Source organism: Phaeodactylum tricornutum, chromosome 10, assembly GCF_000150955.2.
Source record: "Phaeodactylum tricornutum CCAP 1055/1 chromosome 10, whole genome shotgun sequence".
Lineage (NCBI taxonomy): Eukaryota > Bacillariophyta > Bacillariophyceae > Surirellales > Neidiaceae > Phaeodactylum > Phaeodactylum tricornutum.
In genome coordinates, this window is record NC_011678.1 from 315,570 (window position 1) to 343,037 (window position 27,468).

The following is a 27,468-nucleotide window of genomic DNA, read 5'->3' on the forward strand; positions in this document are numbered from 1 at the left end:
ATGCTTGCTGTAATTCTTGGTATTGCGGATCTGGCGGGTGCTTGTTTCGATTGTAGATCACCTCAAATTGTGATTTGACTGATGTGACTGTCACCTTTTAAGATTGTAAATCGCGAAACAAAATTTCCACCTGCTGCTTTAATTCAGACCATATGCAAGCGAACTTCTCGGGTCGTTCTTCACTCTCAAGAAGACAATCCAGCTCTTCGAAAATTGCCCTTAAGCTGTTCTGTGACTTCATTGTCATCAAATCTCCCTTAAATGCATGCAGCTTGTCCCTCGTGACCCTCCATCTTTCGCGCCCAGAAGAATCAGTGTCATCGCAAAAAGAATGCACACGCAATAGTGCACCGTGCATATCCTCAGAGGAAGGAAAGTTATTGTCTTTGTCGCAACTTTTGCCTGGGATCTCGCAGACGAAGCCTGTTCCAAATCGTTTTGTCCACCAAGGCTGAATCATTTCTAGAACACGGTCCTTTCGCATTGGTTCCTTTAGCATATACCCATGAGCCCTCGACTTGTATAAATCCAAGTCATGGGATGAATCATTTGCGCTGCGTATTAGCGCGATAAGCCGTTCTTCGGTAGACTTGTCAAGGACTCTTCTAAGTCTCTCCACAGTTTTCGAGCCAGAAACTGTCTCATGCCTGGCCCCGCCGTCGACAATGTCTATATTCTCGTCGACAATTAAAAGAAACCTATCCATTGGATTCTCTTCCATCAAATTTTTAACAGTTTCGATGAAGTCGAAAATTTCCTCCGAATTTTGTCCCAAAACCATTCGCCTAGACTGCCTTATTCCAGTGGACTTCATAAAACGATCAAGCAGCTTGCGTTGAATCTTCGAGTCGTCTAGGGCGATGCCCCAGGTGTTCTCAGAGAAAAGGAACTCCTCTGTGTTCCATAGATTTCCCGCCTCTTCACCATCTGAGTCAAGGCAGACTGGGCACGTGAAGGTTAACGTTGTCTTTGCATTTTCGAATTGTATAGTACATTCGCCCCCGAGTGACGCGGCACATTGCTGCATGATCCAAGCACCATTCCCCTTGTTGACGCTACCTGCCTGTACAACCTTCATTCCGCTCCCATCCCAGCGTAACTGAGTCCCAGGCTCAAAGACAGCACATGCAGTCTTCTTGTCTACCTTGACAAGCCCAGCATGGTCTTCCCCAGGTAAATTGGTAACCTTCATCGTAATCATAGTTTGCCGCCTATCAAAAGAAACTCTTGTCTCTACCACGCCGCCAATCTCACCAAAGTTACAAGCATTCGACACGGCATTCCGGTATATACAGCGTAAAAGTTGCTTATCCAAAATCAGGAAAGGGAATGGTTTCGGCTCGACGTGAAGAGGAAAGTTATCGGATACCTCGCTTCGAAGAGAAGAGAGGACAGAAGCAACGTCAATTTTTGTATTCTTGGGAGCGTATTCTCCGTAAATGATCTCCCGTGTCATGGCTTCGTCCGCAATCATTTCCAAAGTATCGCGCAAGGTGCCTTCTACTTCGTTCAAGGTAACTTGCGTTTTCGCTTTCGAGCCCCTCGCAGACGCGCTGCGAAACGACGTCATTTCCTGCTCCCCATCAACCTTTGTTGTATCATTCACTGGTTGACATGTCGTCCCGCGTATGTCGTCTAGCATTCCGATCGCAGTTAGTATGCTGTTCTTTACTTCGTGTCTAGTGAATCGATTAGCTTCGGCGTCCTTTCTCCGAACAGTCACTCCTTCAATAAGGATTTTTTCTGCTTCAAATCGCTGTACTCGATCTGAGATATCCCGTAGCACAACCACGCAATGATCTTCGTTATCTTCGAGTCTGGCGATTTTAGCTTCGCAACTTATTCTCACCTCCTTACCTTGAGTCATTCGGTAAAACTCCTCCATAGAATTGAATTCGGCATCTTCGGGTTGCTTCGTATAGCTAGCTCTAACGACAAGTTTAGCAATCGTGGACAGGTTCTGATCCTCTAAGGATGAAGGATTCGGCCGAGATAGCTTTCGGCGCTCTGTCGTTGATAATTGCCGTAACCTTACGGCATCTGCCCGATTGACTGGCTTGGACAAATCCATCGCAAAGACGTAGTATTCATCTTTCTTCGGAAAGACTTCCATTACTAAAGAAATGTCGCCACGCTGCAAAAAAGGCAACTTCCCGGTGGACAGTCCTACCATTTTCATAAAAGCTGGGCTAATTCGTGCACTGACGCGATTCTCTAGCGCATCGCAGAAGATGATAACATCCGATGAAGACTCCCAGACAGCCGTCATGAAGCCTCGCAATTCTTCCAAGCGCCGAACGGAGCGATTCGATTCGTCAAAGACCCTATCATATGCATCTAACAAGGCATCCAAGTACCATATTTTGGAGGCGACTTCAAAGACACATGTGAAAAACGTTGGCAACGCGGGATGAGCGAGCACATTGCCTGGTGGGCCATATTTTGGCCCCAAGCAAAGGATCGAATAGGAAAATGCAAGCAGAGTCCAAGTGCCGCAACATGCGACACATAAAAAAAAGTTGGATCGGACAATTTCGTACTGTTCCTGCTCAAAGGCCGACATCTTTTTCCGACCATCACGATTATTCTTTTTATCGAACAATTGTCGTTTCATGGCCTGAAAACGCTTCGAACGATCAAAACACATCAAGTACAAAGCGCCAAAAAGTATCCAGGAAATGAAAAAGACTACCAGCCACGTCCGTAGGTCTGAACAAAATGGAAGAACCATCCCCGCAGATGTTGACACTGCCAATGCGATGGCTGTACCAAACTTTCCGCGGAACGGCATGTCAGCAACCTCATTCCCCCGGAATGCTGAGTCCATGTTATCAGTCAAGAACGTCATGAGAAAAGCCAGCGGCACCCACTCAGCCCAGCGTACCAAATGCACTCGCAAACCCGATACGCTGTCTATCATGACAGGTGTCTGCACAGTACTCAACATTAAGGTGTTCGCCATGGCAATGCCTTGGACAGTGAGAGTCCCTCTTATAAATCCGCTTTGAATGAACGTAAATCCTTTCTCGCGCATGATAATCGGTAGGATGCGGGAACCGTTAGTGACGAAAATGAGCAAAAACTGAGAAGATGGATGTTGCGTTCCAAATTGTCCATCGGTTCGTAGCTTTCTACCGGAGCAAATCGAAAGACGAGCGCCAATAGGACAATCCAAATGAGGAAGCCTATCCATGCGCCTTGTTGAAATAAGCTGTTGACTTCGAGCAACGAGTCAAACGTGTTTGCATTGTTGTCCAGAAAGGAAGTCGGGACCTGAAGCGGACCTTTTGTATTGCTAAAGGAGGAACCATTTCCTTTTGCTTGCATCAGGAGCTGACGAGAAGGTTGCCCAACACTTGTAGCTTCATTATCTGAAAACGTCTGTGTTGCAGACGAAGAAAAATCACTATTGCTGCTACTCCTGATGCTTTCGACTCGATCTGGGCAGCCAGCACCTTTTGCACAATTGCGAGCCATGAGCTCTTCTGACGGACCGCTCATATCTATGAATGGTTCGGTGCTTCTCAGCCTGTGTATTCGGCTCCCGTCACAAACTTTTCTCTCGTTCAAAAAACAAGCCGCCGTCACGGCAATATGAAAACGATAACCGTGTCGGTATGCTATCCTATCGCTGTGGTTGTGGGCTTTAATTTGATCGTATGGAATACTTTTGGTTGTTGGCGTGTTGGTGCTTGTTGGGGACATTGGCTTTATCGGCTGACGCTGTCTTGTATACTCAATTATTTAATTTTTCATGGTACCGAATATATCTTCTTGAAGTTTCCATATTGAAGGAGAAACTGCAAGTATTTCGCAATAAAAGAGATAATTAATGAAACCAAATGCTGGACATTTGATTTTCAACGATTCCTTTTCCCCGCTGTCCTGTTATTGGTTAGCAACTTCAATGGCATCCGAACATCCGGAAACCTGTTTATCAGAATAAATAAAAATATAAACAAAAAAGGTATGGTAGCATGCAATTTGATCAAAATTTCCTTTTCCTCGATCATTTATGGTAGCGTTGTGAAATGCGTCACAAAGTATGTGTTGCCATCCTAATAATTTTTCCCTTTCTAAAGATGCTAACAGTCAAATGAAAGGACAGCCAGTCATTCTTTCGAGACCCACGCACTACCTGTAAATGCCAAGTGTTTTCTACTTCCTACCTCATTTGTGACTGGGCACCACGTATAAATGGTTGTCAATACCTATTTGAAAGTAGACTGCTACGGGTAAAGCGATAGAATCCGTGATGTGGACCCTCTAGTCAAACAGTTCCAGCAGACCCACAGTTGAACTAAACATGGCTGTGGCGTTGTGACCTACTCCATCAATCACATGTAGAACGTGTGTATGATTCCCGTAGATTTCTCGCAAATAGTCCATGTATTGGAGACCCCGTGTGCGACGATTGGGGCCTTCCAGCATGGCGGGGCATCGATTGTCCATATGGTTGCGAAAACATGGTTCTTCGCCCGGCAGAAAGTCAAGGCGTTTCCAGCAACTCGAATCGCAGGTTGGCAAGCCATCGTTGCAAGTGTCATTTTGACCAACCATGTAGATCACGTTGCGTTGTCTGTACAGTCGGACGGCACGTTCCATGTCTGCATTTAGAATGTACGGCGGTAAATACTCTTTTCGTTCCAGGTCAATTCCGTACGGCCATGAGTTATACGAACCGTCCGCGCAGACCCACTGCTCATATTGCGCCTCTGTACCCTTCTTTGTCGTGGGAACACCAAGACGGTGAGGAATACTACAGTCTTGTGAGCAAGTACAGTTACTCCTGGTGCATTGGCATTCCCCACAATGGTAGTTCCATCGCCTATTATCCAGATATGCGTACGAGCTGGGATTGGCTACGACGAACTCCAGTGCAACCGCATCGTTATGGGCATCATGTTTGGCCGCCAATCGACTCGTAAGCGCGTAACGCTGCACCATTTGCGCTCCCGCTGAATGACCCACGTATGAAATCTAGAATGACCACAAAATATGGCAACAGCAGAACATGGTGTTTTGTCAGACAAGTTTGATACCCGGTGTCAAAACAGTCCGCTACGATGTGGGGTATGCCCTTGACGAACAAAGCAAACACGTACAAGAGCATGGACGTACCTTGTCCATTCGCGGATATAGTTTTTTGCTGGTCAAAATACGCAGCATGTGGTCCAAGATTTCGTAACTCGAAAGAGTCAGATCGCTGCTGCAGCATTCGGGATCGGATTGTGCACCGCCTCTCCAGTCTCCCGTAGGTTTCGATGAGTTCCAAAAGGCGTCCGTTGGGAGTACGCCAACGTCTTGCTTGTAGTTAAAATCGGGCGCAATGATGAGAATGTCGTCGAACGGCCGATACGTTTGCGATTTCATGAGTTGTCGGAACGAGCAAAAGTATTTGTCGGCGTCCCGCATGGCACCGTGTTGGATAAAGAGTGTCATGGTCTGGTTTCCGCCAGCCCTGAGTAAGTTGTTGGCGTGGTAGGGGAAGGTAATATTTTGGAGTAAATCGAGGCGGTAGACTCGCAGGCAGTGCTCATCGTAGACGACCGACGGATCATCGACATCGAGGAGGTAGGCTTCTTCCAAATCGGAGGCCACGAACGGTGCGGCGGGGTGATCGTTTTCCACTACTAGGCGTCTCCGGCGTGCCCCAGCCCCTCCCGCCAAATTCCGACACGCCTGTTCCCAGTCGATTCCCTGACATCGCTGGAATCGTTCTTCGTTGCTTTCCTCTCCATAGTCGAGTTCCGGAGCGATCAGTGGGACCAGATTCGTCAACGAATCTTGCGATTCCGCCACCAATCTGGGCAAGCCGACGAGTCTGGTAGCTAGAGTGACGATAGCAAAAGCAATTAGCAACGTGGAAAGTGTCGCAATCACGAGCTTGCTTCGGTGTGGGCTTCGTGTACGGCCCGGTCCGTCGATTTCTTCGTATTCCTGCCTTGTGCCAAAATTCTGCGAAAAAGAGAATCCCATCGTGGCGTGGAAAATGATACTCTCGGGTACGAATCACGTTCCGTCCGACCAGCATTAACTGTAAGATACCACCAAACGAATGAAGTTACGACCATGGGAATGGCAGTAGATTCTTATATTTCAAAAGTGTACATTTGAACTTACAATTTGTAAATATTTCGAGTACCGTCGATCGCCAGCGACTGACTTGCGACAGTCACTGTGAATAGTCTGTCCTTCGTCTTCGTCCATCACGCGATCAGGACCGCACGAACCTTTCCTTCTTAGGAACCCTATCTGGAAACCCTCTACGAAGACAGACTCGTTTCCCCTGCACCACGAAGCAACCGGCGCCTCCGGCCTCTTCTCTACCCCACCGAACGATGCAAGCATGGAATTAACAGTAAGCATACTTCCACTAGTCGGCCATTGATCATGTCAACCTTTTCGGTTCCCTTCGTTTCGGGCGCCACTGATTCCTGGGGTCCTCCCGCAATCGTCACAAAAGACGCCGACAATGCGGACGGTGTCGTGAACCCCAACGACGGCAGCAACGTTGCCAAGTTCGCAGCGTTGCCGTACGCTCCGTTCGGGCGCTCGGATCGCATCGGTCGAGCGGCAGACTTCACTTCCAACAATCGCGGTGGCATGAGCGGCGGCGGCGGAAACTTCCAACAGAATCGTCGTGGACGGGACAATTACAGCAGTCGGCGGGACGCGGATCAACCCGACGAATCTGCCGCACCCGACACCTTCCAGTTGGTGGACACCACCAAAGCGCAGACAACGAAGCGTTTCGTCAATCCCGCCAGCAAGCGTCGCCAGCACACGCAGCGATTGCGTCAAATCAACGCTCGTCGTCAACAGAGCTCTGGTGGTGCCGGTACCATGTTGAATTTGGACAAGATGATGCGCGGGGGCGGACGTGGTGGTGCCGGACGCGGTGGACGATTCGGAGGTCGCGGCGGGGGTCGTGGTGGAGGACGCGGCGGTGGAGGGTACAATAATCGCGTGGATCGTCAGAGTTCTGTTGCGGTACAAAGCGACTGGAGCGTCAAGGAAGAAGTCGATCTCGGAAAGTTGACGAAACAGCTGGTGGCTTCCGCCGATGTCCCGGAAGTGCAAGATGTTCTGTGGTGCGGATTTTTGGACCCTTACAATGAATCGTACGACAAGGTCACGGCACGTCAGCCCGTACCACTCAAGCGCATGGATCAAAAGGAGTTCTACCCTGTTACTACTACCGACGATCCCGTTCTGGAAAAATTGGCGATTGACGGCATGGGTCAAGTCTTTGTCACGGACGCAATCCTCGCGCATCTCATGACCTGCACCCGATCCGTGTATCCCTGGGACATCGTCATTCAAAAATTGCCCAACGGCACGATCTTTTTTGACAAGCGCGACAACAGCCAGTTCGACTACCTGACCGTTCAAGAAACAGCCTACAATGCCCCCGCCGACGAAGAAGGCATTAATACCCCCGAACGGTTGGGGCTCGAAGCGACCATGGTGAATCAGAATTTCTCACAGCAGATTCTCAAAAAGAGCGGCCGTAAAGAAATGGATTTGCCCAATCCGTTCTTTGACGAAGATGATGCTGACGGCATGGAACCTGCCAGTACGGCCTTTCGTTACCGCAAGTTTGTCATGGACGCTGGGACTACCGTCGTGGTGCGTACCGAATTGCACGGAATTTTTAAACAGACACAGAACATGACGGCCTTTGCCCTCAGTGAATACACGCCCCAGGCGGCCGCTGGCAGCCCCCAGGTTATTTCCTGGCGGGACAAGATCGACAACCAACGAGGTGCAGTGCTGGCCACGGAACTCAAGAACAATTCTTTCAAACTCGCCAAGTGGACGGCCCAATCGCTACTGGCAGGTGCGGATCAAATGAAGATCGGCTTTGTCAGCCGCAGCAATCCAAAGAATGCTCTGGAGCACGTCATTCTTGGCACGCAATTCTACCGTCCCAAGGATTTTGCAACGCAAATCACGTTGAACGAAGGACAAATGTGGAGCACATTCCGCATGTTTGTAAACATGGTGCAAAAGCAACCGGAAGGCAAGTACGTGTTGATGCGCGATCCTAACAAGGCTGTCGTCTTCCTGTACAAGGTTCCGGCCAATACGTTTGAAGACGAGGAATAAGCCGAATAAACCAAAACCAATCAAAATAAGAAGATAATTACATGCTGGATCAAATGTGTCTAAACTATGAATACATAAAAACACTAGGTCATGCGTAGTGTCTATTTGGCTATCGCTTTTTTCTCCGCAAATCGCGCAAGGCGCTCTTGCTTCGTGCAAGGTCGCACGGAGCATTTTGTATCTGCAGATACGTTCGAATGATTGCTTCAGTCTGTTTGGCCGAGCCTCCGTACACGTACCACATAGACACAAAGGGCGAAGATTTCTTGTGCACATCACTCTTCCTGGATTCTCGGAAATCCTTGGGAGGAACATAAACGTACCGTTTGTGTGGGACAAGGTAAAAGGGTCTCAAGGCATCCGTGGCGGCCTGATAGAACTCTTTCTTGTGCACCCACTGTGGTAAGAGCAGAAACCACGGTTTGCCCGTTGTAAAAGTGCTCGACGTTACGTGTTTGACTAATCTTTCAATATGGTCAGTGCTGTAGGGAGGGTTTGTAACAAGACAGTCAAACTTCGGACATTGGTCGACATCTGACCAAACAGCATAACAATCTTCTTTTCGATTGTATACGTTCGGAAAGCCCAACTCATTCAAATTTCGTGTGACACCTCCGTCGCAATAGTACGGATCGTAAATACAAAACTTTTCAGTTTCATTACCGGAGAGATGCTTCAGTAGTGGCATAATGTCATGATAGGCATCTAGTGGCGATTCACAATGATCGTCTGCTTCGGTAACAAAGGGAAATTCTGGTGCCATAGTCAACTTAGCGGTTTGAGGGTTCGACAACGACTCCGGCTCTTGATTTGCAAAAAATGGAGTAATTACGGGTGAGGATTGCAGTCGCTTTAACAAAAACAATGTATGCTAGCACTGGAGTAAAAAACTGTCCAAAGGGCTATTGAGAACGTCTCAGTTCGAGATTCTTAATACAGACGTCACACCCGCCCTTTCGTCCGACAAACGAAACATTTTGTCTCAATTTGTTCTGGTAACCTACGCAAAAGGTAGGTCATGGATCACTCTAGCACGTTTATTGACCAACGCGGACCGTCGGAATGGTCGATCCCGTCGGCTTCGATACATGCATACACTGTTACGAAACAAGGTCCAATCGAGACAAGTGGCCATTGAAGCACGTACCTGCCGACTTTGCACTCGGCTTTTTCTTTTTAACACAATCTCCCATTTCTTCTTCCAAAGACTCATTTGTGCCCCGTTGTTGATTCGCTAGCTTTCGTTTTCGCTTTTTAGACTTTCGGATGACTGTTGGCCAACGCGGCTTCTCCTTGGGAAACATTTCCATCGGGAGGCTGCACAGCCGTTTCAATATCCTCGGACTCTATCGATTTTATCGCACGGATCCTCCTTTTGCGATTGCTTTTGCCCATGGTGGGATATGCATATGTATGCCATGGTTCTGTAAATCGATACTGGTTGCGTTCGATTGTTGGCGTTGTATTGACGGACAGTGATACTGTGCACGGAGATCGAATTGTTGTTTGTCTAGCTAGTAGTAGGACGGCAAATTCAATGGCTAGGGTCAATTGCATTGAGACGTCATAAAAGTGACTCGCTGTCGATTGGAGTCTTAAAATCAGCGAGTCCGTAATTCGCCCGGTGTTATCTTGAACCCGTCCGTTCAAAAAGATCGGCAGCGCCTGTACGCAGTTTCAGTACGGAAGGTACACAACAAAACGTCACTGAAGTCGAAGTTGCAGGATACACGACGAGCGGGAGTGGACGGCAGGCACAAACACCACAGTCCAAACCAGCAGCCCATCTCTAAAAAGTAGTCTTCACCATGGCCCGTGTTCTCTTCTTCCTTGCTCTTCTCGTTGCTGCCGCTTCGGCTTTCGTCACCCCGGTGAACCATGCTGGTGAGTTTGCTACTGTAGCTCCTGTAGTTTATGCCGCGGAAGAGGAGACCAAGGTTATCCATAATGGGCGGAGTACCGCCAGAGTCGTGCCGGCAGTTTGGACCTTAGACTGATAAAAGGCAATGTACTCAGTTACCCAAACCGATACTCACTGTATTTTATTTTGGAATATTCCACAGTGAGTTCTCCGGCATTTGTTCGGACCGAGGCTCCCAAGATGATGCCGGTGGAGAATATTGATGTTGCGGTGAGCAATGTGGCGTCGAGCGCGAATTTGATTGCTTCAAGCGTGGGTGACTTTGGTGGCTACTTCTACCCGGTTGCTGGACTTGGTCTTTTGGCTGCTTTGATTCTTTATTTGTCTCCTCCCTTGGCGTCGGACGAGTAAGGTGTACGGGAACGGATTCTATCACGTTTTCCTGGTGACCAAGGAAGCTAGAGTCTCATGTCAAGCTTATTTACTAAATACTGCAACCAATTGAGCGACGCTGCTTTATACAGGTATAGATAGAGCCGGTGTACCCCTATTCCGCTAGATTTGGTTTGCCTGCTCATTGGTAGAGGTTATATCTTTGCTGCTCTAGTAGCGTACATTTACAATAGTTCGTGCCCGGACGACCACATTTGTATTCGTTTGATGGGAGACGTTGCCATTCCCTATTCCCATCGTGATTGAGGTTTCCTTCGTATCCAAAGTTCGCGATTTGTTTTGTTGTTTGTCTGTCTGATTGTATGTATTCGATCGAAGAGTCCAGGCACTTCCAGGTCGCATTCCTGACTGGGGTTGTGGGACAGACGAAAACGGAAGCGGTGTCACACACTAGAATGGGCACCCGGACTCGTGATGAGAAGCTCACGACGCCCTCGTGCATAGCCATTCAGTCAGTCTGACGGACGGTGAAATTTTGCGAATGACTGTAACAATTGTCGTGTACTGACCGTCGTGCGACGGATAACTGGGCTCGGTCCCCGTGTCGGCACCGGGCACGGTCCGTCTTGGTACCGGACACGATTCGGTCGAAGCTGACGCCAGCCCGGCCCCTGTTCTCACACGGTCCGAGCGGGAACGCGGCCGTTCGTGGCGTTCGGTCGCCCGTTTCGTGTTCGTTCGCTATTTTCTAGTAGAGTCAGCTCTACTACTGACATGACCTAGAGCGCTAGTAGTACAGAGCTAGTAGTTAGGGAACCCCACCACTTGGAAGCTGCTTTTCGGAAAAGTCCGGGAAACCCCATAAAAAGTACCAATCACTTCCACTGAAAGCAAGGCGTTGCGCCTGTACGTCAGACCTTTCCGGAACAGCCTATTGGGAGGATTCTAGCGATTGTTGCTCGAGTCCTCTGTTGTTCGTATTCCTACATGTTTCCTTGCTTTGCAAGATTCCCGTTGGTGAATTCTGTGTATTTGTTGGTGTCCCGAAAAAAGAGACTCGGTCGGTAATCGTTGTGCTGGTGTAGATCCTTTGTTTCCCACCCGTCATGACCCTACTGGGCACGACTGCCACTGAGCCTTCCCGCTCGGTGGCACGACCTTTGGCCAACCTAGGGAATACCTGTTATATGAATTGTGTACTGCAATCGTTAGCCCATTGTCCGGAACTTTGTTTGGCTATGGATACGCAGCCACACCGTTTGACTTGCCCCGTAGCCACCGAAAACGCCATCCTTTCGCGATCTGCTTCGCCGTCGTCGTCGCCCGACGACAGTCTCACGGGCAACAAAGAACCGCGCAAGACGGCAACGCGGAAATCGCGGCGTTCCGGCCGCAAGACGCCCCCCGACGACGAAGACACGGCTTCGTCCTCGGGTTGGCAGTTTTGTGCGCTCTGTGAAGTCGAAAAGCACCTACAGAGCGTGCACGATTCCGTGCACAAGGACAAGCCCGTGGCACCGTCCACCTTTGTCGAAGGCTTTATCGAGCACGTGGCGCCGTGGTTCAAGTTGGGGGTGCAAGAAGACTCGCACGAATTTCTCCGTCTCTTGATTGACGCTATGCAAACCTCCTGCCAACAAGCTCGAGCCCTACCCCATGCGGATATTTCCCGAGACGGCAGTCCACAAGGAATCAAGCCGGACCACAGGAATCAAGACTATGAGTATCCCTTCTCTCTCTTTCGTGGCACCGTCCAGTCCAACGTAACTTGCAGCTCTTGCCAGGCTTCCAGCTCGACATTGGATCCCATTGAAGATATAGGTCTCGAAGTTACGCTCCCTTCTCACGTCTCGCCAGGTGCCAACGATCGATCTTCGCGCAACAGCTCTCCCGTCCCGGCTCCAGCGCTGGCGGACGTGCAAGCCGCCTTTCAACGATTTGCGCGGGCCGAAGCCTTGGATTCGGGCTACAAATGCGAGAAGTGTGGCAAGGTTGGCCGCGCCACCAAGCAATCTTGCCTGTCGTCCATCCCGCCCATTTTAACACTCCACCTCAAGCGCTTCCGATACGGCGACTCCCGTACGACCAGTACTGCAGCAGCCGGCACCACTGGTCGTCGGACTGGCCGATCCGAAATTAATCAACTCCTCGGCAGCAACGCCGATTTCCTCGCCGGCAAGTCTGGCTCCGCCAAGATTGAAGGACACGTCAAGTTTGATCTCTTCTTCGACCTCAAGCCGTACTTGACCGCTGAACTTAAGAAACAGCACTCCAATATGTTTTGTCGTCTGTTTGCCGTGATTGTGCACGCGGGCAAGAACTCGCACTCGGGTCACTACATTGCCTACGTCCGTAGTCTGGCCCGCAACGAATGGTGGAAAATGGACGACGGCCGTGTGACGGCAGCTAGTGAGCAAGAAGTGTTAATGGCGGAAGCCTACATGCTCTTTTATCGCGTCGTCCAACACCCGATTGCGGTGCAATTGGAAGAAAAATGCAAGGCCAAGTTTCAAAATCGTCACGAGCGAGAGCACGTCCAGGCTTCGATCGCCGCGACCTCCATTGAACCGGAACAATCCAGCATACGAGGCTCGAGTCGCAAGCGTGCCGCTCCCGCGTTTGAGGACGGTGAGGAATGGGCGCGGGCCAAGACGAGCATCCCTCCGCGCCTGCTAGGTTTGATTCGCAAGGCACAAGAAATGGTGGCGGACGACATCCAACTTTCTCCGGACTATTTCAAGATGATCTCGGAAGAAGCTGCCAAGGAGAATGCCGCAATCGGCAAAGGCCCGAGCAAGAGCATCTGCGGTAAGTTCACTTTCCCAGGTTTCTGGGCCGCGGACGCCGTCTACTTTATTCTCAACACCTCGTTTCCCCATGCAGAGGACGATGTACTGGGCGGAGCCGAATCTTTTCGTCGTAAATTGTGCGACCTCTTTTACAAGCTAGCCAAGCACTTTGATGGCGATGGCAGTGGGAACGGTACTTCCTGGCTCTGTCGGGACAAGTCTGACCGGGCCAACGATGACGCGAAACGGGTTGCCGTGGTGGAGCCCGAAGACGTTGATTTGCTTTGAGAATGAAAATTTCGAAAATACCCTCACCAGAATAATGAAATCAAAATAGACACAAAGAAACAAATAAATATAACTGTGTACAAAACACAAAGAAATTCTAATCCGCCATCCTTGTCGTAACGTCAGGGTTTGATTAGTAAAATTGCGCACCATTCATCCCACCACCCCATTGGTCGCTGTAAGGACGTTGCTGCACGTGGGAACTCATACCATGGTACGGCTGTGCCATGCTACCACCAGGTTGAAAGGCATTCTGCATCAATATGGGATGTTCTTGACGTCCACGCTTTCGAGCGAGACGCCGAATAATTTTGTATCCTGCTATAGTGACAGCAGTCACTATGGCCCACCGCAACGCCCGTAACCTTCGCCGTCGCTTCTTCATTTCTTCGGATTCAGATTCTCTCGAGGCGGATTCAATCGATCGCATCTCATGAAAAGTTTCAATCGCATGATCGAACATTGACGTCGCAGATTCAAAAAGCTGATTAAAAGTTTGCGTGTTCATGCTCACAATCTGAATGGCCTGGCTGAGCGAAAATAAAACGCTTTGCATGCCGAATAGAAATTGGTTCAAACCATTGAAGGGACCGCCCATTCCCATACCGGGAGACATCATCCCGTAGGAAGAACCATACATTCCCATTCCGCCATACCCAGCCCCCACGCCGTACATGCCGCTGCCAAGACCAAACCCACCACTGTTGTACATCGAAGATGAAATGGGTTCGTATGGACCCAAAGCCGGCGATGACCCGTACGCAGTATCTGGTCGTGGCATGGACTGATATTGCTGCTCTGCAATTATATTTCCAGTAACATCCTGTTTTTCACTTGAATTCGGTCTCGTCTCCTCTTCCGATTGCGTGTTTGGGGTGTTTGCAGAAGACGGGGGTAATTCAACTCGTGGAGCCATTCTTCACTGTTCCAATACTGCTTTTGCGTAACTCTCCGATCGCAATCGGTCGTTTTGACCCGTCGTAAAGCTCGGAACTGGCAGGCCTCTTGTTGTCTGTCGACTGGAGGGAATTAGTTGCCTAGATCGTACAGAAAGAGTTTACGCCGTCCGTACTGTTGATGTTGTTGTTTTGGGCTGCCTCGAACGCCTGGGGTTGTAGAGAAAATCTGTTTGTGACTGACTGTGAGCACAATCAAAAAATACACCGAACTTGTTGGAGTCTGTCCTTTGCTACTCGCTTGTTGCGTTTTGCAATGAATTTCCTTTTTGTGAAGCCCAACTTTGTACAGAGAGTATTGGCAAAGTCAATTGATGTACAATATCAAAAGCACTCTGTTGATTTCACTATTCCTATACAATAAGATGGTAATAATCTTTTTAAAAACGTCATTTTGGGCTTCGAAATAAGCAGTCACGTCTCTCTTCGAATTAATATGGTAATCAGAACTGTTCCCAAAATTGTTAGTTCAATAGTAAATAAGAGACCTGTTTTCATGTACATATATTCTATCCGCAAATGACACGGCTGGCGTGTATAGGACTACCCGCCTCCTTGCCAAACTGCCTGTCACCACGCAACCGACAAGTTCTACGTCGCGGTACCTACCTATCTAGCTCGACAGCTACAGTAAATCGAGTAAATTTTGTACTTGTGCTACGAGGGGAAATTCACAGCCGCTGCATCCGCAAAGATAACTGCAATTGTATTTTCACAAAACGCCAAGGACCGAAACGAAAGAGGTTGCCACTTTTCTTCTTTCAACCAGCCTCCACTGAACATTATAGGGAAAGTATTGTCATCATAAAGAACTGCAAATTGTATTTGATACATTTCTGTTTTGCCGTTAATTATTTGAAGCCAGGCAGGCACACTCTATTGATATGAACTCAAACCAACTTTCAAAAAGCGAAACAAACGGTGAGAGGAAGCCCGCTACAATACCGCTTACCTTGAATGCATCGGCTACTGCACCAGATACACTAAGCGAGACAAATCCGACTTTCACAAACCAGAATTTAAGCGAAAACGGACGAAATAAATCAAACGATGGATATCCCAGCGCGCGAGAAAACATGCATGTTGCTGGTCTCGCAGACGTGGTGCTTCAGGAACCGACTGGTTTGGCGCCAGGGTTTAGTCCATCTACTAGTTCCTTTGTTGTTGGCCGCTTTTTCCAGTCGGGCATGTCAGAATTGTTCGATTTGGCAAACTTTCCCACCTCTGATGAGAAAATGAAGACCAAGGACGCACTTCTACGATACTTTTTGCATCGTAGTCAATTGCCGCAATCCTCCCCGGAGAATCGAATAGAAAAAGAAATGGATATTTTGCAGCGATCGGAAGGAGGAGTAGAGGAACCCCTCCCTAGCAGACGATTCGCGACAAGCTCGAATAAGCATGCCATAGCTTCAGCAAGGAACAATGATTTTTTGAAGGGTCCTGCATCGAAATCATTTGCGGAATTACTGGAGGCAATTCAACTAAAGAAGCCGCCCAGATCATTGTATCACGGTGATGCGTTCCGCTCAGGATATTCATCGATTTCACTCGATCAAGTTGAAGCCGCAACGCGTGCACGACACAAATCGTTAATCTCCAACCATTCACATGAAAGGCCATCGAGAACAGTTCATTCTTTTTCGTTGCAATTTAACGAGGTATCAATTGCCTCGATAGCCAATTGGGGGAAAAACAAACAACATAATTCAATCACTGTTTCGGAAAAGAGTCGTGCTGCAAGGCGACGCTACTTCACTGTGGATTCCAAATTTCGAAAGTGCGGAATTTGTTATCGATGGGGTCATTACGAGCTCGAATGCACTTCTCAGACAGAAGATCGATCGACGGTTTTCGGTCAAGAAGTGACGAGTATCCGCTCTCAGCCGTTGGATCAACAAAAAAAAGATGTGGCCATCGCTTGGAAGCAGGAGTACGAAGCGGTGGTCGAGAATTGCAATGGATACTTCATTGAGCAACAGAAGCAGCGCCCAAAGAAGCCAGCGAAGAGAAAAATGCAGAACGCAAAAAAAAGAGGCAGCTCTTTCGACAAAACGTTTATGGACGGAATTGTCATAAAAGCGACGGGTCCTTCGAAACTTCACGATTTGAGTCCTCTACAGCAAGGGGAGGTTGTAGCTTGGATGACCGACGAAAAATCTATGTCAGACCAGAAATATGTGAATGCTGGAGTTGTTGTTCGCACAAATATAAACACTGGCCGGGTACTTCTTCGATTTATTGACACAATTGCGCCATCTCCCGATTCGACTTGTCTCGTGCGCAACGAAGGCACTTCGCTCTGGATTGCCCTCGATGCTCTTCATCGCATCGAACCTGACTTTGATACAGCTAGATTAGGGAAGAAACAGAGAAAGAAAGGATCTCGCAAACTTAAGCCAGCCAGAAAGGCAATGACTTGGAAGAAGACTTATCGCCGAAAGAATCAATCTAAGCTCAATGCAAACGGTGACGGTACCATGAATCCTCGAATTACACCTCGCAAGCGTAGTGACGGAACCTACGTAGCGCCCCGAGGAAGGCGACCGGAGGGGTTTGAATGGGAGGAAAACAGAGGGCTCTGGATAAGTTCGCAATTGTAGCAAGAAAAGGAAGCGTCCGACTAAAAAAGATGCATTTTGTTGACGAAAAAGGTAGTTGAGGTTTCTAAAAGATACACAAAGTATGAAAAATCTAGATATGATTTATAACATTACAAGTCAACAGTGTCGTCTTCCGCATATCCTCGGGCACTTCTGGGGGGAAGGCTGCCACCTTCGGGTAGGGTCGCCTTGACAAACATGATACCTTGACGACGTTTGAGCTCGCACGTCAAACAGTGAGGTGAACTGCATGAATGGTTAGTCTCTTCAAACAGAAAGTCGGTGTCCTCTCCATTTGGACAAAGGAAAATCTCCTGTTCTTCCAGAATTGTATCACCGGTCCGGGATGTCACTACTGAATTGCCTTGTCCGACAGCGCGTACTTGTCTCGACTTCCTTTTCTCATTCTGTGGACAGGAGCTTTGTTCCATGTCATCGTCGTCGTCATTGTATTGGCGATGATGGACTGAGACGACCGCTGGTACAGGTTTGTGGTGATACCTGTCGTCCTTCGCTTTGCCGCGACGGCGACTTTCATAAAAGATTGCTCCCAGGAGGAGTAGCAGGCCGGCCACGGAAGCTCCAACAACAGCGGGAGCTCTTAGTCCGTCATTGGCACTTTTGAGTTCCGGTTGCGTGCCGATGAAAATTGTCGGCACTTCGTCGGCGAATGGTGCTGACGTGGGTGGATCGATTGCGGTTCCTAATTCACCCTCTGGTGATGGCACGGTAAATTGTGAACCAGTCAGACCAGCGATATCGTCGAACGCCCCATTATCAAACGCTGCTTCAATAGCGCTTTCCAACCGAGGCTCGAATCGGACAGGTTCTTCTCCAGTATAGTAAAGGGTTGTTTCCATACTGATCAACACACAAGTCCCGTCCGGCTGGAATGAGCAAATACCTGAGCAACGCGAACGGCTGAGAACACGCGTTGTTTCAAATAAGTCGTGTCAGAAATCATTTTGAGCACGTACCTTGCGCTTGCGTCTCGGGCTTGCCAAAAACAAAGTTAGTGAGCGAACTAGTCTGTAAGAAGCGTCGTCTGCGTGTGCAACCTAGTAGAGCTGGTGCAACTACTTGTTGAAGTTTCTCTGCCACGGCAGTCACAACATCCTGGGAAGGAACCGACCCATCCACCACCAAGATAAAGTTTACAGTGTAGCTTTGAGTGTTGCCGTCGGTACTGGCGGTTCCGTCGGCTACCGCCGCACAATCAAATTCTCCCTCGACAAGGCCATCCTCGGGAGTGTTATCTTCGGTGGAACCCCCCACCGAGGGTTCCGCGCTTTCATTTGCACTGGGTTGCTCACTCGGAAGCGCGCTGCCTTGTTCGCTGGGACTCGCGCTGGGTTGTCCGAGACCGGAATCACCTTCAGATTGAGCAATACTGGGACTCACGCTGGGTTGTCCGAGACCAGATTCACCTCCGGATTGAGCAACACTGGGACTCGCGCTGGGTTGTTCGAGACCAGACTCCCCTCCAGGTTGCACAGTACTCGGACTCACGCTGGGTTGTTCGGGATTCTCAGTGGAATTGGTGCCTCCGCCATTTTGAGTCGGATTGGTGGTGGCATCTACTCCGGTTCCCACCGGACTTGCGGATGGCTCGTAGGTCTCGGCATCCGCACACAGGGGCAAATCGATGGAATCGTTTCCCGACTTGGAAGACTTAGAGATGGTAGCGATCGGAGCCGGTGCCGCCGTTTTGGAAACGGATGGAGAAGCAGTAGTCGGCGTCGAACTGCTGCCCTTGTCGCTACCCTTGCTACTCTTGGGCTTTTTACATTTGGCGGCAGAGACAGACGAATGAAGAGCCTTTGTTCCGGTTTCAAACCATACTCGATCCATCAAATTTAATAAATTACCGCTTTCCTTGAGTTTGCGATTGTTGGGCGACGCGACGGGTAAGACCGTGAGAGGAGCAGCTCCCGCCAAAGGCCGAACGGTGGCATCTTGGTCGGTTCGAAGGGACACTACCACGGTACAGACGGATGTCAGCAATAGCAGCAGTGTCCCGGCGACGCCAACCTGCCTCGTGGGTGCGCTACGGAATAATCTCATGGCGTTGGGCTAACGGAGGAACAGTGGTGGACACGTCTCTTATGAGCCCAAAGCTCGCGACGAAAGAGGTGCGACCGCACCGGGGTTAAGGAAGATGCCGGCGTCATTCGTCTTTCGCGGTCGAACGAGACCGTGGTTCCCAACCAAGGTTTTCCAGTGCAACCGTCCCTGGATCCCACTGGCGCCAAGCCTCCGAGCTGCCGGCGCGGCGTTCTTTCGCGGGGCTATGTAGATACATAGAACGGACTCTTGCTATCGATTTTTGACAGGATGAGAACTCTTTAGAAAGGGAAAATCCCATATAAATAACCGCGCGTCGAGATAATTTCAGATGTACGCGTCGACAGAGACTATTTTGTTATTTATTATGCAAGAGTCAATATTGCTTCGTTTCAAACGAGGTTTCGGAACCAGAAGATTCTCAAACCCGACGTTGGGCCTTTCTAGAGGTTATGTTCCTGATGTATGTCCTTCGCTTCTACGAGACGAGCAAGACAGTGGAGTACGCTTGGCTCTGTGGTGTCTGTCATTCGCTACAAAACATTCGGTATTCACGGGACGTGATCGATCGATCGATCCTCAACTTGAGACTCGTCCTTCCTCCCGGGATGGATTGTACAGGTACCCATCTTTATATCTACCAAGTTTCTTCTAGCCGTCGGGTCTGATCTTGTAAATATTTGGAAAACAATCATGACGAGAAGAGACGTGTTGTTCCAAATTCTCTGGTGTTTAGGATCTGCTACCGTTTCCGACGCATTCATCCCGGGAACGGTAGGACGATTTCCGATTGTTCCCCCGGTGGCGAGCACCGCCATCCGTGGCAACGATCTGGGCAGCAACACCGTCCACAAGGAGAATTTTGACATTGTTAGAGTGGATTTGGACGATGGACGAGACTATCCCATTTACATTGGCACGGGGTATTCGGAAGAACAAGGTGCGTCGGAGTGTCGAACGTGTTGGGGGAGGGACATCATCCTCCTGTTTTCTCACTGTCGTATTCCCCTTTTGGTGCGTTCCAATACTGTTATGTTGCAGCAACGGAAATTCTGCAATCTCATATCAAGGGAAACAAAGTTCTGATTGTGACGAATGATCGTATCGCTCCCATGTATTTGGAAAAGTACGCAAATCTACTCAAGGCCGGCGACAAGCTGTCGGTAGAGACGTTGGTGGTGCCCGACGGAGAAGAGCACAAAAATATGGAAATCATGCAGACCATTCTCGACAAATGTTTGGAGACCAGTTTGGATCGGAAAGCGACACTAGTGGCCCTGGGTGGCGGGGTAATTGGAGACATGGTTGGCTTTGCGGCCGCCATTTACCAGCGGGGAGTTAACTTTGTCCAGGTACCGACCACCGTCATGGCCATGGTGGATTCGTCCGTCGGGGGAAAAACGGGAGTAAATCATCCGGGTGGTAAAAATATGATTGGAGCCTTTCATCAGCCACAGTGCGTCTTTGTGGATACGGAGACGTTATCGACCTTGCCCGACCGGGAATTGCAGAGTGGGATTTCCGAGATTGTCAAATACGGATTGATTCGGGATAAGGAATTCTTTGAGTGGCAGGAGGATCACATGGAACGAATGATGGCCCGAGACCCAGAAGCTCTGCGTTTCGCCATTACGCGATCTTGCCAAAATAAGGCCGCGGTGGTCAAGGCGGACGAGAAGGAAGCCGGCCTTCGCGCCACTCTCAACCTGGGGCATACGTTTGGACACGCTATTGAAAATCACTCCGGGTACGGTACGTGGTTGCATGGTGAAGCCGTTGCAATTGGTACGGCCATGGCAGCGACAATGAGTGCACGAATGGGATGGATCGAGCCCCAGCTAGTACAGCGAATATACAAACTTTTGGAACGTGCCAAACTGCCGGTCGAGCTTCCACCGGATTCTCCAATGGACCGCGATTCGTTCTTGAAACTGATGAGTGTGGATAAAAAGGTCGAAAACGGTAACTTGAGATTAATCCTCCTGAAAGGAGCGCTGGGAAATTGTGTGTTTACCGGAGATTTCGACGAGCAAGCCCTTTTGGACACAATTGACGAATTTGTAGCGGAATGCTCCGGAGTGAAAAAATAAAATTTCTCTTTTACCCAATTTTGGATTTTAAATTAAATATTAGCTCTTTATGTGTTTGATGTACGGTTGGCTGACCTTCTCATGCTTTGCTATCCTCGACGGAGACTTGACAAGTCGTCATGCCTGGAACAACAAGAATAGACCGATTGTAGTGACTTTCCTCGTTGGGGGGCAAAGCTTCATACGCTAGTCGAAACGTGGGTCGGCATTTCATGCGATCAAGAAGGGATTTCAGCCTCGGAAACACTACCAACATGCCTAGACTGTTTGCGTTGTTGAGGGGTTTACAGACGAGAAAGTCGACAGCTGTCATTTGATCTCCGAGGAAGTACGTCCCTTCACCCAGCCACTGCGATAGCACTGGCGCCATGACACTGGTCCACTTTCTTTTGGTGGATTGAATGTATGCCTCATCCTGTTCCTCGATTGACCTCTGCGTGTGAAGAAAGAGAGACGCAACAAACGGATACACAGTAGCGATGATATATTGCTTCACGTGAAGATATTTTGCTCGAAGAGCGGAATGCTCAGGTAACGACTCGGCGGATAAGCATCGGGGTGCAAGCCTGTTTTCGGTGTCATATCTTTCCAGCAAATAGTCCAGAACAGCCCCTGACTCCCAAAGAACGATGTTATCGTCCTCAAGCGTGGGTGAAGTTCCCATCGGATTGCGTAGCAAAAATGTTTCCGTTTTTATTTCTTGAAAATTCGTCTCGTAAACATCTACTCCATTGCCTACAACGTCGAGCTCGAGCAAGCACTGAACTATAGGGGAAGAGATTGTCTTAGGAATATGGTATAGCGTCGGCATGATTGCTGCGTTGAAATTATTCTGTGATGGAAATGTGCGAGAAGCGGGCTGCTGCGATTTTGAGATCACGACTCGGAAATAGTATAAGGAGAGTCTACACGGAAAAATCCCTGTGCCAATGCCGGTTTACATTCAAGAGCGGAGAGTTGGCTATCCGTTCCTTTGAGTGATCTTGTCAAAGGTTGCCTGGGAAGTTTTTACTGTTACAGTTAGTCCATCGAAGGTGACTTAACATTGAGTTTCTAAGTGAGAATCCAGACGACATGCATATGCGGCTAAACGTAAATCGTATTGAGGATTGCTGGCCCTTTTTCATGCTATGGCTGACTGGCAGTTAGAATACCCAAGCCATTCATGTATTTTCCTTGATTTCTTCGGAATATTTTTCTATGTATGAGCAACCATTATGAAAATTTGGTTTTGAAAGACCCGCTTTTCTCATAGGCAATAGGGCGACAGACATACTAGAGATAAATGATAGGCGGCGTGCTTGCGTTTCCCAGGCCGCTGCCTGTGAATTGTGTATTGTGGATATACCGACCTACAAGTCTGTCGTTCTATCAGTGTATATGACGTCATGAAAAGCATGGAAGATGGACAAATAGACTAACTGTAAAGATTCACAGAGCTCCTCTACTAGATAGCCCGGAAGACGTTGTAAACAGGATGCCTCCGACGGACGAAGGCAGACCATCAGAACGCACGCAATGATCCGGTTTCGCTTCGGCCTTCCTACTTTTGTGTAAACATATCGGCTCCAGAGGTATTCCCCGCGCCGTGCATTCAACATAAATACACTCTCCCCTTACCCTCAAGGTTTAATGTCCAGCTTCGAATTAATAGCCCAGCTCGGAGCTCTTATGGGGACCAGCTTGATTTTATTCATCGCGACTTCGCCAAAAAAGGATATTTTGCTGGATCAGGAAATCCCCCGTGATCCATACCTGAAGGGCATGCGCATTTACAGTTCGTATCACCGGAGCCGCAGTCGGACTTTGTCTTCATCTTCATCAACTCTGAGCCGATAGAGCAATTGAATTCTTTGCATCAGGAATTCGCACGCACTTTTCAAGTGAAAAGCTGCTGGCAGCAACTTACATTAATCGCCAAAAGGTTCCCGGCTGACACATTCTGACACCTTTGGACATTTTGACGTCGACGTCAAAGTAAAAAAGTCCGTCAAATACAAGTTCACCATGGTTATAATCTACCGTTAAGTGTATAGCAACGTATTAAAACAGTCAACTTTCTGCAGGCTAATTTCCGCCGTATGCCAGCTGGAGCAGCAGTTTCTTCGAAACATATAACCGCCAAAGGGGCTCGTGAGGGAGTGTCCGAACCAACAAGAAGACTGAGATTGTTCTGGATGCAATAATCTATCGTTCGACAGGACGACATACTTGACGTATCGCCGCCTCTCAGTCAGTTACCTTTCACACAAATGTTTATGGTGCCTTCCTTTAAAGCCTTATGGCAGCACGTGATTGAAGCTAGGTATAATTGTTTTGACTGTAAGGTGACAAATGTACCTGATCCAACTGTATATGGCATGATGCTTGTGTTGCTCAATGGATGTTTGCAGTTTCCGCTATCGCCTCCCATAAAACGCTTAACCACATCTTGAGAAAATGTCGAATCGTAGAAAGCGCTGAGAGAAATTGAGGTTGGGCGCGATAGCGGATGACGAGTACATCCCATATCTCGACATTACAAAAACGACCGATGCCAGCGGTGAAGTGGAATTGTCGAAATGATTGCACGTTACCATCGAGAAAGGACTTGGCAGTGAAGCCTAAAAAAACCGTGATGTCCAGCAGAGTCGTTTAAACCAAGCCTTTCCCTTTAGGCAATACAGAGAGTGAAGTATACACCTGTTCGACAGCGCATACCTATTAATTTCTTATATAAAGCCGATAAACGACCCAGTGCAAGCACATGCCCACGAGAGTGGGCACGATTAGTTGAAGGGGCAAGGTCGATGGGGAGCTTTCGAAGAAAAGAGAATAAAACGCGTGCATCGCGACGAATCCACCCACCAGAATGTTCAAATATCCTTGCACAGCATTCCCAGGATTGCTTCTACCATCACTTTGACTGTGAAGTAGCATATAACCAAAAAATATCGAAGTTGTGGTTAGCGATAGGGACGGTAGTCATGCTTTGACTGCGAAGAACAGATTTGTTCGGCTTGGGGTTTTGGTTTGTGATTTTCGCGGTCTTCGCATGTGGGTAAGTTGTACCGTACGTCCTTCGTTCCTTGGAGTATCCAGTAGTACCTATCAACTCTCTCACTACTACTATAGAGAGCTTGTATTCGTAGTGCCGAGCATTGACTGTGACCGTGATCCAAAAGCAGTCACACAGCCGGCCTGTCCGCGGATGGACATGACAGGAAACGACAGACCTGGCAACCCTCCTGTTTTATTTACCGGTACTCACTGTCAGGGTTTTCTCGGCCTCGGGTGGGGAATTTGTGACCGTGAGTGGTTCCACTTCGGTTTTCACTCCACATCGCCTTTTGTTCATCCAATGCGAATCTTACTCTCGGGGACGACGACGGTTGTCTGCTGAATGAGCAGTACCTGCTGGTTTGAAACGCTTGGCGTGCTGATCATCTGCTGCTTTGAGCAGACAGACAGTTGAAAAGATGAACATCCTTTTTTCAAAGCCTGATTGGTTCCGTGTGCTGTTGCTGTCGGCACTAGCGCTGAGGTGTCGACCCGTGGAAGCCGTTCCCGGCCAAACCTTGGTGCACCTGGTGCAAGATACGCTCTACAACTTACGGAACGAAGACAATTCCAACCTGGTGTATTCGTCTATCGTTGCATTCTTGTTGATGGTGCTACTGCAGAGATTCTATCGGCACCGGGCTATGCTTTGTTACGGCATGCCGGTTATGACGCACCCTCCGCAGGGACGACCATGGCCATTCCTGGGACACGCTCTAAATTTCCTGAGTTACAGACCATGGGATTTGCTGATGAGCTGGCACAATCTCTACGGCCCAATCGTCTGCTTCGACCTTTTGGGATCAACCATGTTCAGTCTAGCATCGCCCAGTCTCCTCAAGCTAGTGTTGCAGTCCAAAATCCAGTCGGTCAAGAAGGATATAAGCAACACCATGAAGCACTTTATAGTTATTCTTGGCACCGGCATTGTTACTTCCGAAAATCAGTCCTGGATTAAACAACGACTCAAGATGAGCCATCCTCTCCGCGTCGAAGTTCTCGAAATGATCCCCCGTCAAACATTGCTTGCGGTCCAACGCTGGATGACAAAATTGGATGCAGCTTGCGAGACACAGGAATCGGTTGAAGTGGGATCGTCCTTGAGACATTTGACGCTACAGGTTATTTCTGGAACTTTCTTGTCCCTGTCGGCAGAAGAATCCGACTCGACGTTTGCAAAGATGTACCTACCCATCGTTGACGAATCTAATCTGCGGGTTTGGCACCCTTACAGAGCTTACCTCTTTATGCTACCGGTTTTTTGGAAGTACCTGTGGAATGTACATAACTTGAACAGGTACGTGTCGCACTTGATTCGGGTTCGATGGCTGGTTCGTCAACAGGAACGTATCAACGGCGGATCGGTCCGAACCCAGGATATTTTGGACGGCGTCTTGAAGGCACACGAGAAAGAATTTCCGCACCAGATGAACCTACCAGAAATGGCGGTGCGTCAATTTAGAGATGAAATGAAAACTTTTATGTTGGCAGGTCACGAAACTTCCGCAGCTATGATGACATGGACACTGTATGAGCTGCTGGCCAACACGGCATTGATGCAACGGGTTTCTGAGGAAGGCGCGTCCTTGTTTGCGCGGAATGTGGACTGGAGTAGGGCGGGAGCCGATGAATTACCTTCGAACGACCAGTTGAAGCATTTGATACTATCAGAAGCCTGTTTAAGGGTAAGTCTCACTGCATTCGCTACGGACTTGGAGAATAGAGTTTCGCTTTATGATGTGCTCACATGTCCTATTCTTAAAGGAATCTTTGAGAAAATACTCTGTCGTTCCAATCGTTGCGCGACGAACGGTTGAAGACTTATACCTAGAGGACGGCAAGTACTTTATTCCGAAGGGCAGCTCGTTTTTGATCAATATTCAAGCTATTCACCATGATCCAAACCTGTGGCCCAATCCAATGAGATTCGATCCTGATCGATTTGTGGATGGGGAAATTGTCCCATACACTTTTCTTCCTTTTATCGCGGGCCCTCGGAATTGTTTGGGGCAGCATTTGGCACTGCTTGAGAGCAAAATGGTAATTTCGTTGCTCGCGCAACGCTATATTTTCTCGCTCGGAGAAGGCGCTACGTTAGAAGTGGACGACTGGGAAAACGATAAAGACCCTAGGCATCGGTTTATGGTCCCTGTTGTTCCCAAAGAGGAGCTCAAAGTTACCGTTCAAAGGAAGTAAAATGATTACGCTAATTCTTAGGCTAACGGACGAGAAATCTTTTCCCAATTCTTGAATGATCTACAACTTGGTAGCGTCCGGTAGAGGCATCTGATTTGCTGGGTTATCCGGACTCTTCTTCCAGAGCTGCCATACTTTTTCTTTGTATTGCGATAGCCTCAACCCAGGATAGTCCGCCTTGATTCCAGGCATTGTTCGCTCCTCAAACTCGACGTACAATGCCTTGGCTGATTTGGCGAGAGTTCCGGATGTCGGCACTTTCACGTTGAGTCCCTTGAGGGCTGCTTCAATGCCGCTTGTTCCTTCAGATTCCATACGGGCCTTGTTAGCTCGTCGTCCTACTTCGTGGGCTTCATCCCCGCCCATCATCTGATGCGTGTTGGCCAGCAAAGGATCCATGGGGGCAGGCTCTTCCTTTGGTCTATCTGTCTCCTGTTTCGTTTTGATCATCTCAGCCTTTTTCTTCTTAACCTTCTTATCAGCCGCCTTTTGCAAAGCATCTTCAAGTAGTTCTAGCTCGTTTTTCGCTTTCTTTTTCTTCTTTGCCACACCAGCCGATGCTTTTCTGGTAGTCGTACCAGAAGCCAACTCGGCCTCTTCTTGAGCGAGTAGCTCGGCCTTCTCCTTGGCTCTTCTTGCCGCCTCATCAGATTTTCGAGCAGCTGCATCCTCTCGTTCCGTTTTTTTGAGGTTCGCACCCTTATCCCAATCCTTGGCCTCGGCGGCTTCGCGTTTCTTGGCTTCTTCCGCGTATTTTTTGGCCTCGTTCTCCGCCTTTCGATCCTTGCCAGCCACTGACTTAGCGTTGGGTCCTTTTTTCCCGGCCATGTTGGATTCTACGCTACCTAGTTTATATGGCGATGCTGTACGGCGTGTTGAGCTTTGTTCTTGATTCCTTTTGTGTTATTTCGTTGTAGCGCGATGTACCCTATCTTGAAAAGAAATCGGTAAATTTACATTCTCTGTCAGTTCTCGCACCTGACTATGAATTTTGTTTTGGGTCGGTAGTTCACGCGCCAAGCTTGACAGTGAGTATGCTATTCGTGATAGCTACAGCTGGCTAGGTAGAGACACAGT

The 27,468-nt window shown here is 48.8% G+C and overlaps 13 protein-coding genes across 13 annotated transcripts; 6 read left to right on the forward strand and 7 right to left on the reverse strand.

The window, feature by feature from the left end:
• Window positions 1-97: 97 nt before the first annotated feature.
• Window positions 98-3,640, reverse strand: PHATRDRAFT_46431 (predicted protein; the record flags this gene model as incomplete). Its single annotated transcript, XM_002180946.1, has 1 exon — window positions 98-3,640. The coding sequence occupies exon 1, from the start codon at window positions 3,191-3,193 to the stop codon at window positions 98-100; it is 3,096 nt and encodes a 1,031-aa protein (XP_002180982.1). The 5' UTR covers window positions 3,194-3,640.
• A 626-nt stretch (window positions 3,641-4,266) lies between these two features.
• On the reverse strand, window positions 4,267-6,210 carry PHATRDRAFT_36381 (predicted protein; the record flags this gene model as incomplete). The annotated part of the gene is made up of 4 exons (XM_002180947.1): window positions 4,267-4,759; window positions 4,850-4,980; window positions 5,122-5,958; window positions 6,124-6,210. 4 exons carry the CDS (start codon window positions 6,208-6,210, stop codon window positions 4,267-4,269), a joined length of 1,548 nt encoding a protein of 515 aa, XP_002180983.1.
• A 768-nt stretch (window positions 6,211-6,978) lies between these two features.
• Window positions 6,979-8,112, forward strand: PHATRDRAFT_13088 (predicted protein; the record flags this gene model as incomplete). Its single annotated transcript, XM_002180765.1, has 1 exon — window positions 6,979-8,112. A coding segment is annotated over one exon (1,134 nt), but the record flags the coding sequence as incomplete, so codon positions are not given.
• A 109-nt stretch (window positions 8,113-8,221) lies between these two features.
• Window positions 8,222-8,875, reverse strand: PHATRDRAFT_36383 (predicted protein; the record flags this gene model as incomplete). Its single annotated transcript, XM_002180948.1, has 1 exon — window positions 8,222-8,875. The coding sequence occupies one exon, from the start codon at window positions 8,873-8,875 to the stop codon at window positions 8,222-8,224; it is 654 nt and encodes a 217-aa protein (XP_002180984.1).
• A 1,005-nt stretch (window positions 8,876-9,880) lies between these two features.
• Window positions 9,881-10,564, forward strand: PHATRDRAFT_46433 (predicted protein). Its single transcript, XM_002180766.1, has 2 exons — window positions 9,881-9,996; window positions 10,176-10,564. Exons 1-2 carry the CDS (start codon window positions 9,921-9,923, stop codon window positions 10,382-10,384), a joined length of 285 nt encoding a protein of 94 aa, XP_002180802.1. The 5' UTR covers window positions 9,881-9,920; the 3' UTR covers window positions 10,385-10,564.
• Window positions 10,565-11,238: 674 nt separating this feature from the next.
• Window positions 11,239-13,529, forward strand: PHATRDRAFT_46434 (predicted protein). Its single transcript, XM_002180767.1, has 2 exons — window positions 11,239-13,174; window positions 13,250-13,529. Exons 1-2 carry the CDS (start codon window positions 11,473-11,475, stop codon window positions 13,441-13,443), a joined length of 1,896 nt encoding a protein of 631 aa, XP_002180803.1. The 5' UTR covers window positions 11,239-11,472; the 3' UTR covers window positions 13,444-13,529.
• Window positions 13,530-13,576: 47 nt separating this feature from the next.
• On the reverse strand, window positions 13,577-14,359 carry PHATRDRAFT_36386 (predicted protein; the record flags this gene model as incomplete). The annotated part of the gene is made up of 1 exon (XM_002180949.1): window positions 13,577-14,359. The coding sequence occupies one exon, from the start codon at window positions 14,357-14,359 to the stop codon at window positions 13,577-13,579; it is 783 nt and encodes a 260-aa protein (XP_002180985.1).
• A 749-nt stretch (window positions 14,360-15,108) lies between these two features.
• PHATRDRAFT_46435 (predicted protein) lies at window positions 15,109-17,002 on the forward strand (the record flags this gene model as incomplete). Its single annotated transcript, XM_002180768.1, has 1 exon — window positions 15,109-17,002. The coding sequence occupies exon 1, from the start codon at window positions 15,284-15,286 to the stop codon at window positions 17,000-17,002; it is 1,719 nt and encodes a 572-aa protein (XP_002180804.1). The 5' UTR covers window positions 15,109-15,283.
• A 73-nt stretch (window positions 17,003-17,075) lies between these two features.
• On the reverse strand, window positions 17,076-19,066 carry PHATRDRAFT_46436 (predicted protein; the record flags this gene model as incomplete). Its single annotated transcript, XM_002180950.1, has 2 exons — window positions 17,076-17,831; window positions 17,980-19,066. The coding sequence occupies 2 exons, from the start codon at window positions 19,064-19,066 to the stop codon at window positions 17,113-17,115; spliced, it is 1,806 nt and encodes a 601-aa protein (XP_002180986.1). The 3' UTR covers window positions 17,076-17,112.
• A 641-nt stretch (window positions 19,067-19,707) lies between these two features.
• Window positions 19,708-21,156, forward strand: AroB (3-dehydroquinate synthase; the record flags this gene model as incomplete). Its single annotated transcript, XM_002180769.1, has 2 exons — window positions 19,708-20,006; window positions 20,108-21,156. Exons 1-2 carry the CDS (start codon window positions 19,760-19,762, stop codon window positions 21,154-21,156), a joined length of 1,296 nt encoding a protein of 431 aa, XP_002180805.1. The 5' UTR covers window positions 19,708-19,759.
• Window positions 21,157-21,235: 79 nt separating this feature from the next.
• Window positions 21,236-21,967, reverse strand: PHATRDRAFT_36390 (predicted protein; the record flags this gene model as incomplete). Its single annotated transcript, XM_002180951.1, has 1 exon — window positions 21,236-21,967. One exon carries the CDS (start codon window positions 21,965-21,967, stop codon window positions 21,236-21,238), a length of 732 nt encoding a protein of 243 aa, XP_002180987.1.
• A 2,527-nt stretch (window positions 21,968-24,494) lies between these two features.
• Window positions 24,495-26,434, forward strand: PHATRDRAFT_46438 (predicted protein). The gene is made up of 2 exons (XM_002180770.1): window positions 24,495-25,880; window positions 25,960-26,434. The coding sequence occupies exons 1-2, from the start codon at window positions 24,615-24,617 to the stop codon at window positions 26,389-26,391; spliced, it is 1,698 nt and encodes a 565-aa protein (XP_002180806.1). The 5' UTR covers window positions 24,495-24,614; the 3' UTR covers window positions 26,392-26,434.
• A 17-nt stretch (window positions 26,435-26,451) lies between these two features.
• On the reverse strand, window positions 26,452-27,219 carry PHATRDRAFT_36392 (predicted protein; the record flags this gene model as incomplete). Its single annotated transcript, XM_002180952.1, has 1 exon — window positions 26,452-27,219. The coding sequence occupies one exon, from the start codon at window positions 27,217-27,219 to the stop codon at window positions 26,452-26,454; it is 768 nt and encodes a 255-aa protein (XP_002180988.1).
• Window positions 27,220-27,468: the final 249 nt, after the last annotated feature.

Coding starts and splice junctions, on each gene's coding strand:
- PHATRDRAFT_46434 (XM_002180767.1), top strand. CDS start 11,473: ATGACCCTACTGGGCACGACTGCCACTGAGCCTTCCCGCTCGGTGGCA. Junction 13,175..13,249: donor CCCGAGCAAGAGCATCTGCG/GTAAGTTCACTT, acceptor TTCCCCATGCAG/AGGACGATGTACTGGGCGGA.
- PHATRDRAFT_46438 (XM_002180770.1), top strand. CDS start 24,615: ATGAACATCCTTTTTTCAAAGCCTGATTGGTTCCGTGTGCTGTTGCTG. Junction 25,881..25,959: donor TATCAGAAGCCTGTTTAAGG/GTAAGTCTCACT, acceptor CTATTCTTAAAG/GAATCTTTGAGAAAATACTC.
- PHATRDRAFT_46433 (XM_002180766.1), top strand. CDS start 9,921: ATGGCCCGTGTTCTCTTCTTCCTTGCTCTTCTCGTTGCTGCCGCTTCG. Junction 9,997..10,175: donor CACCCCGGTGAACCATGCTG/GTGAGTTTGCTA, acceptor AATATTCCACAG/TGAGTTCTCCGGCATTTGTT.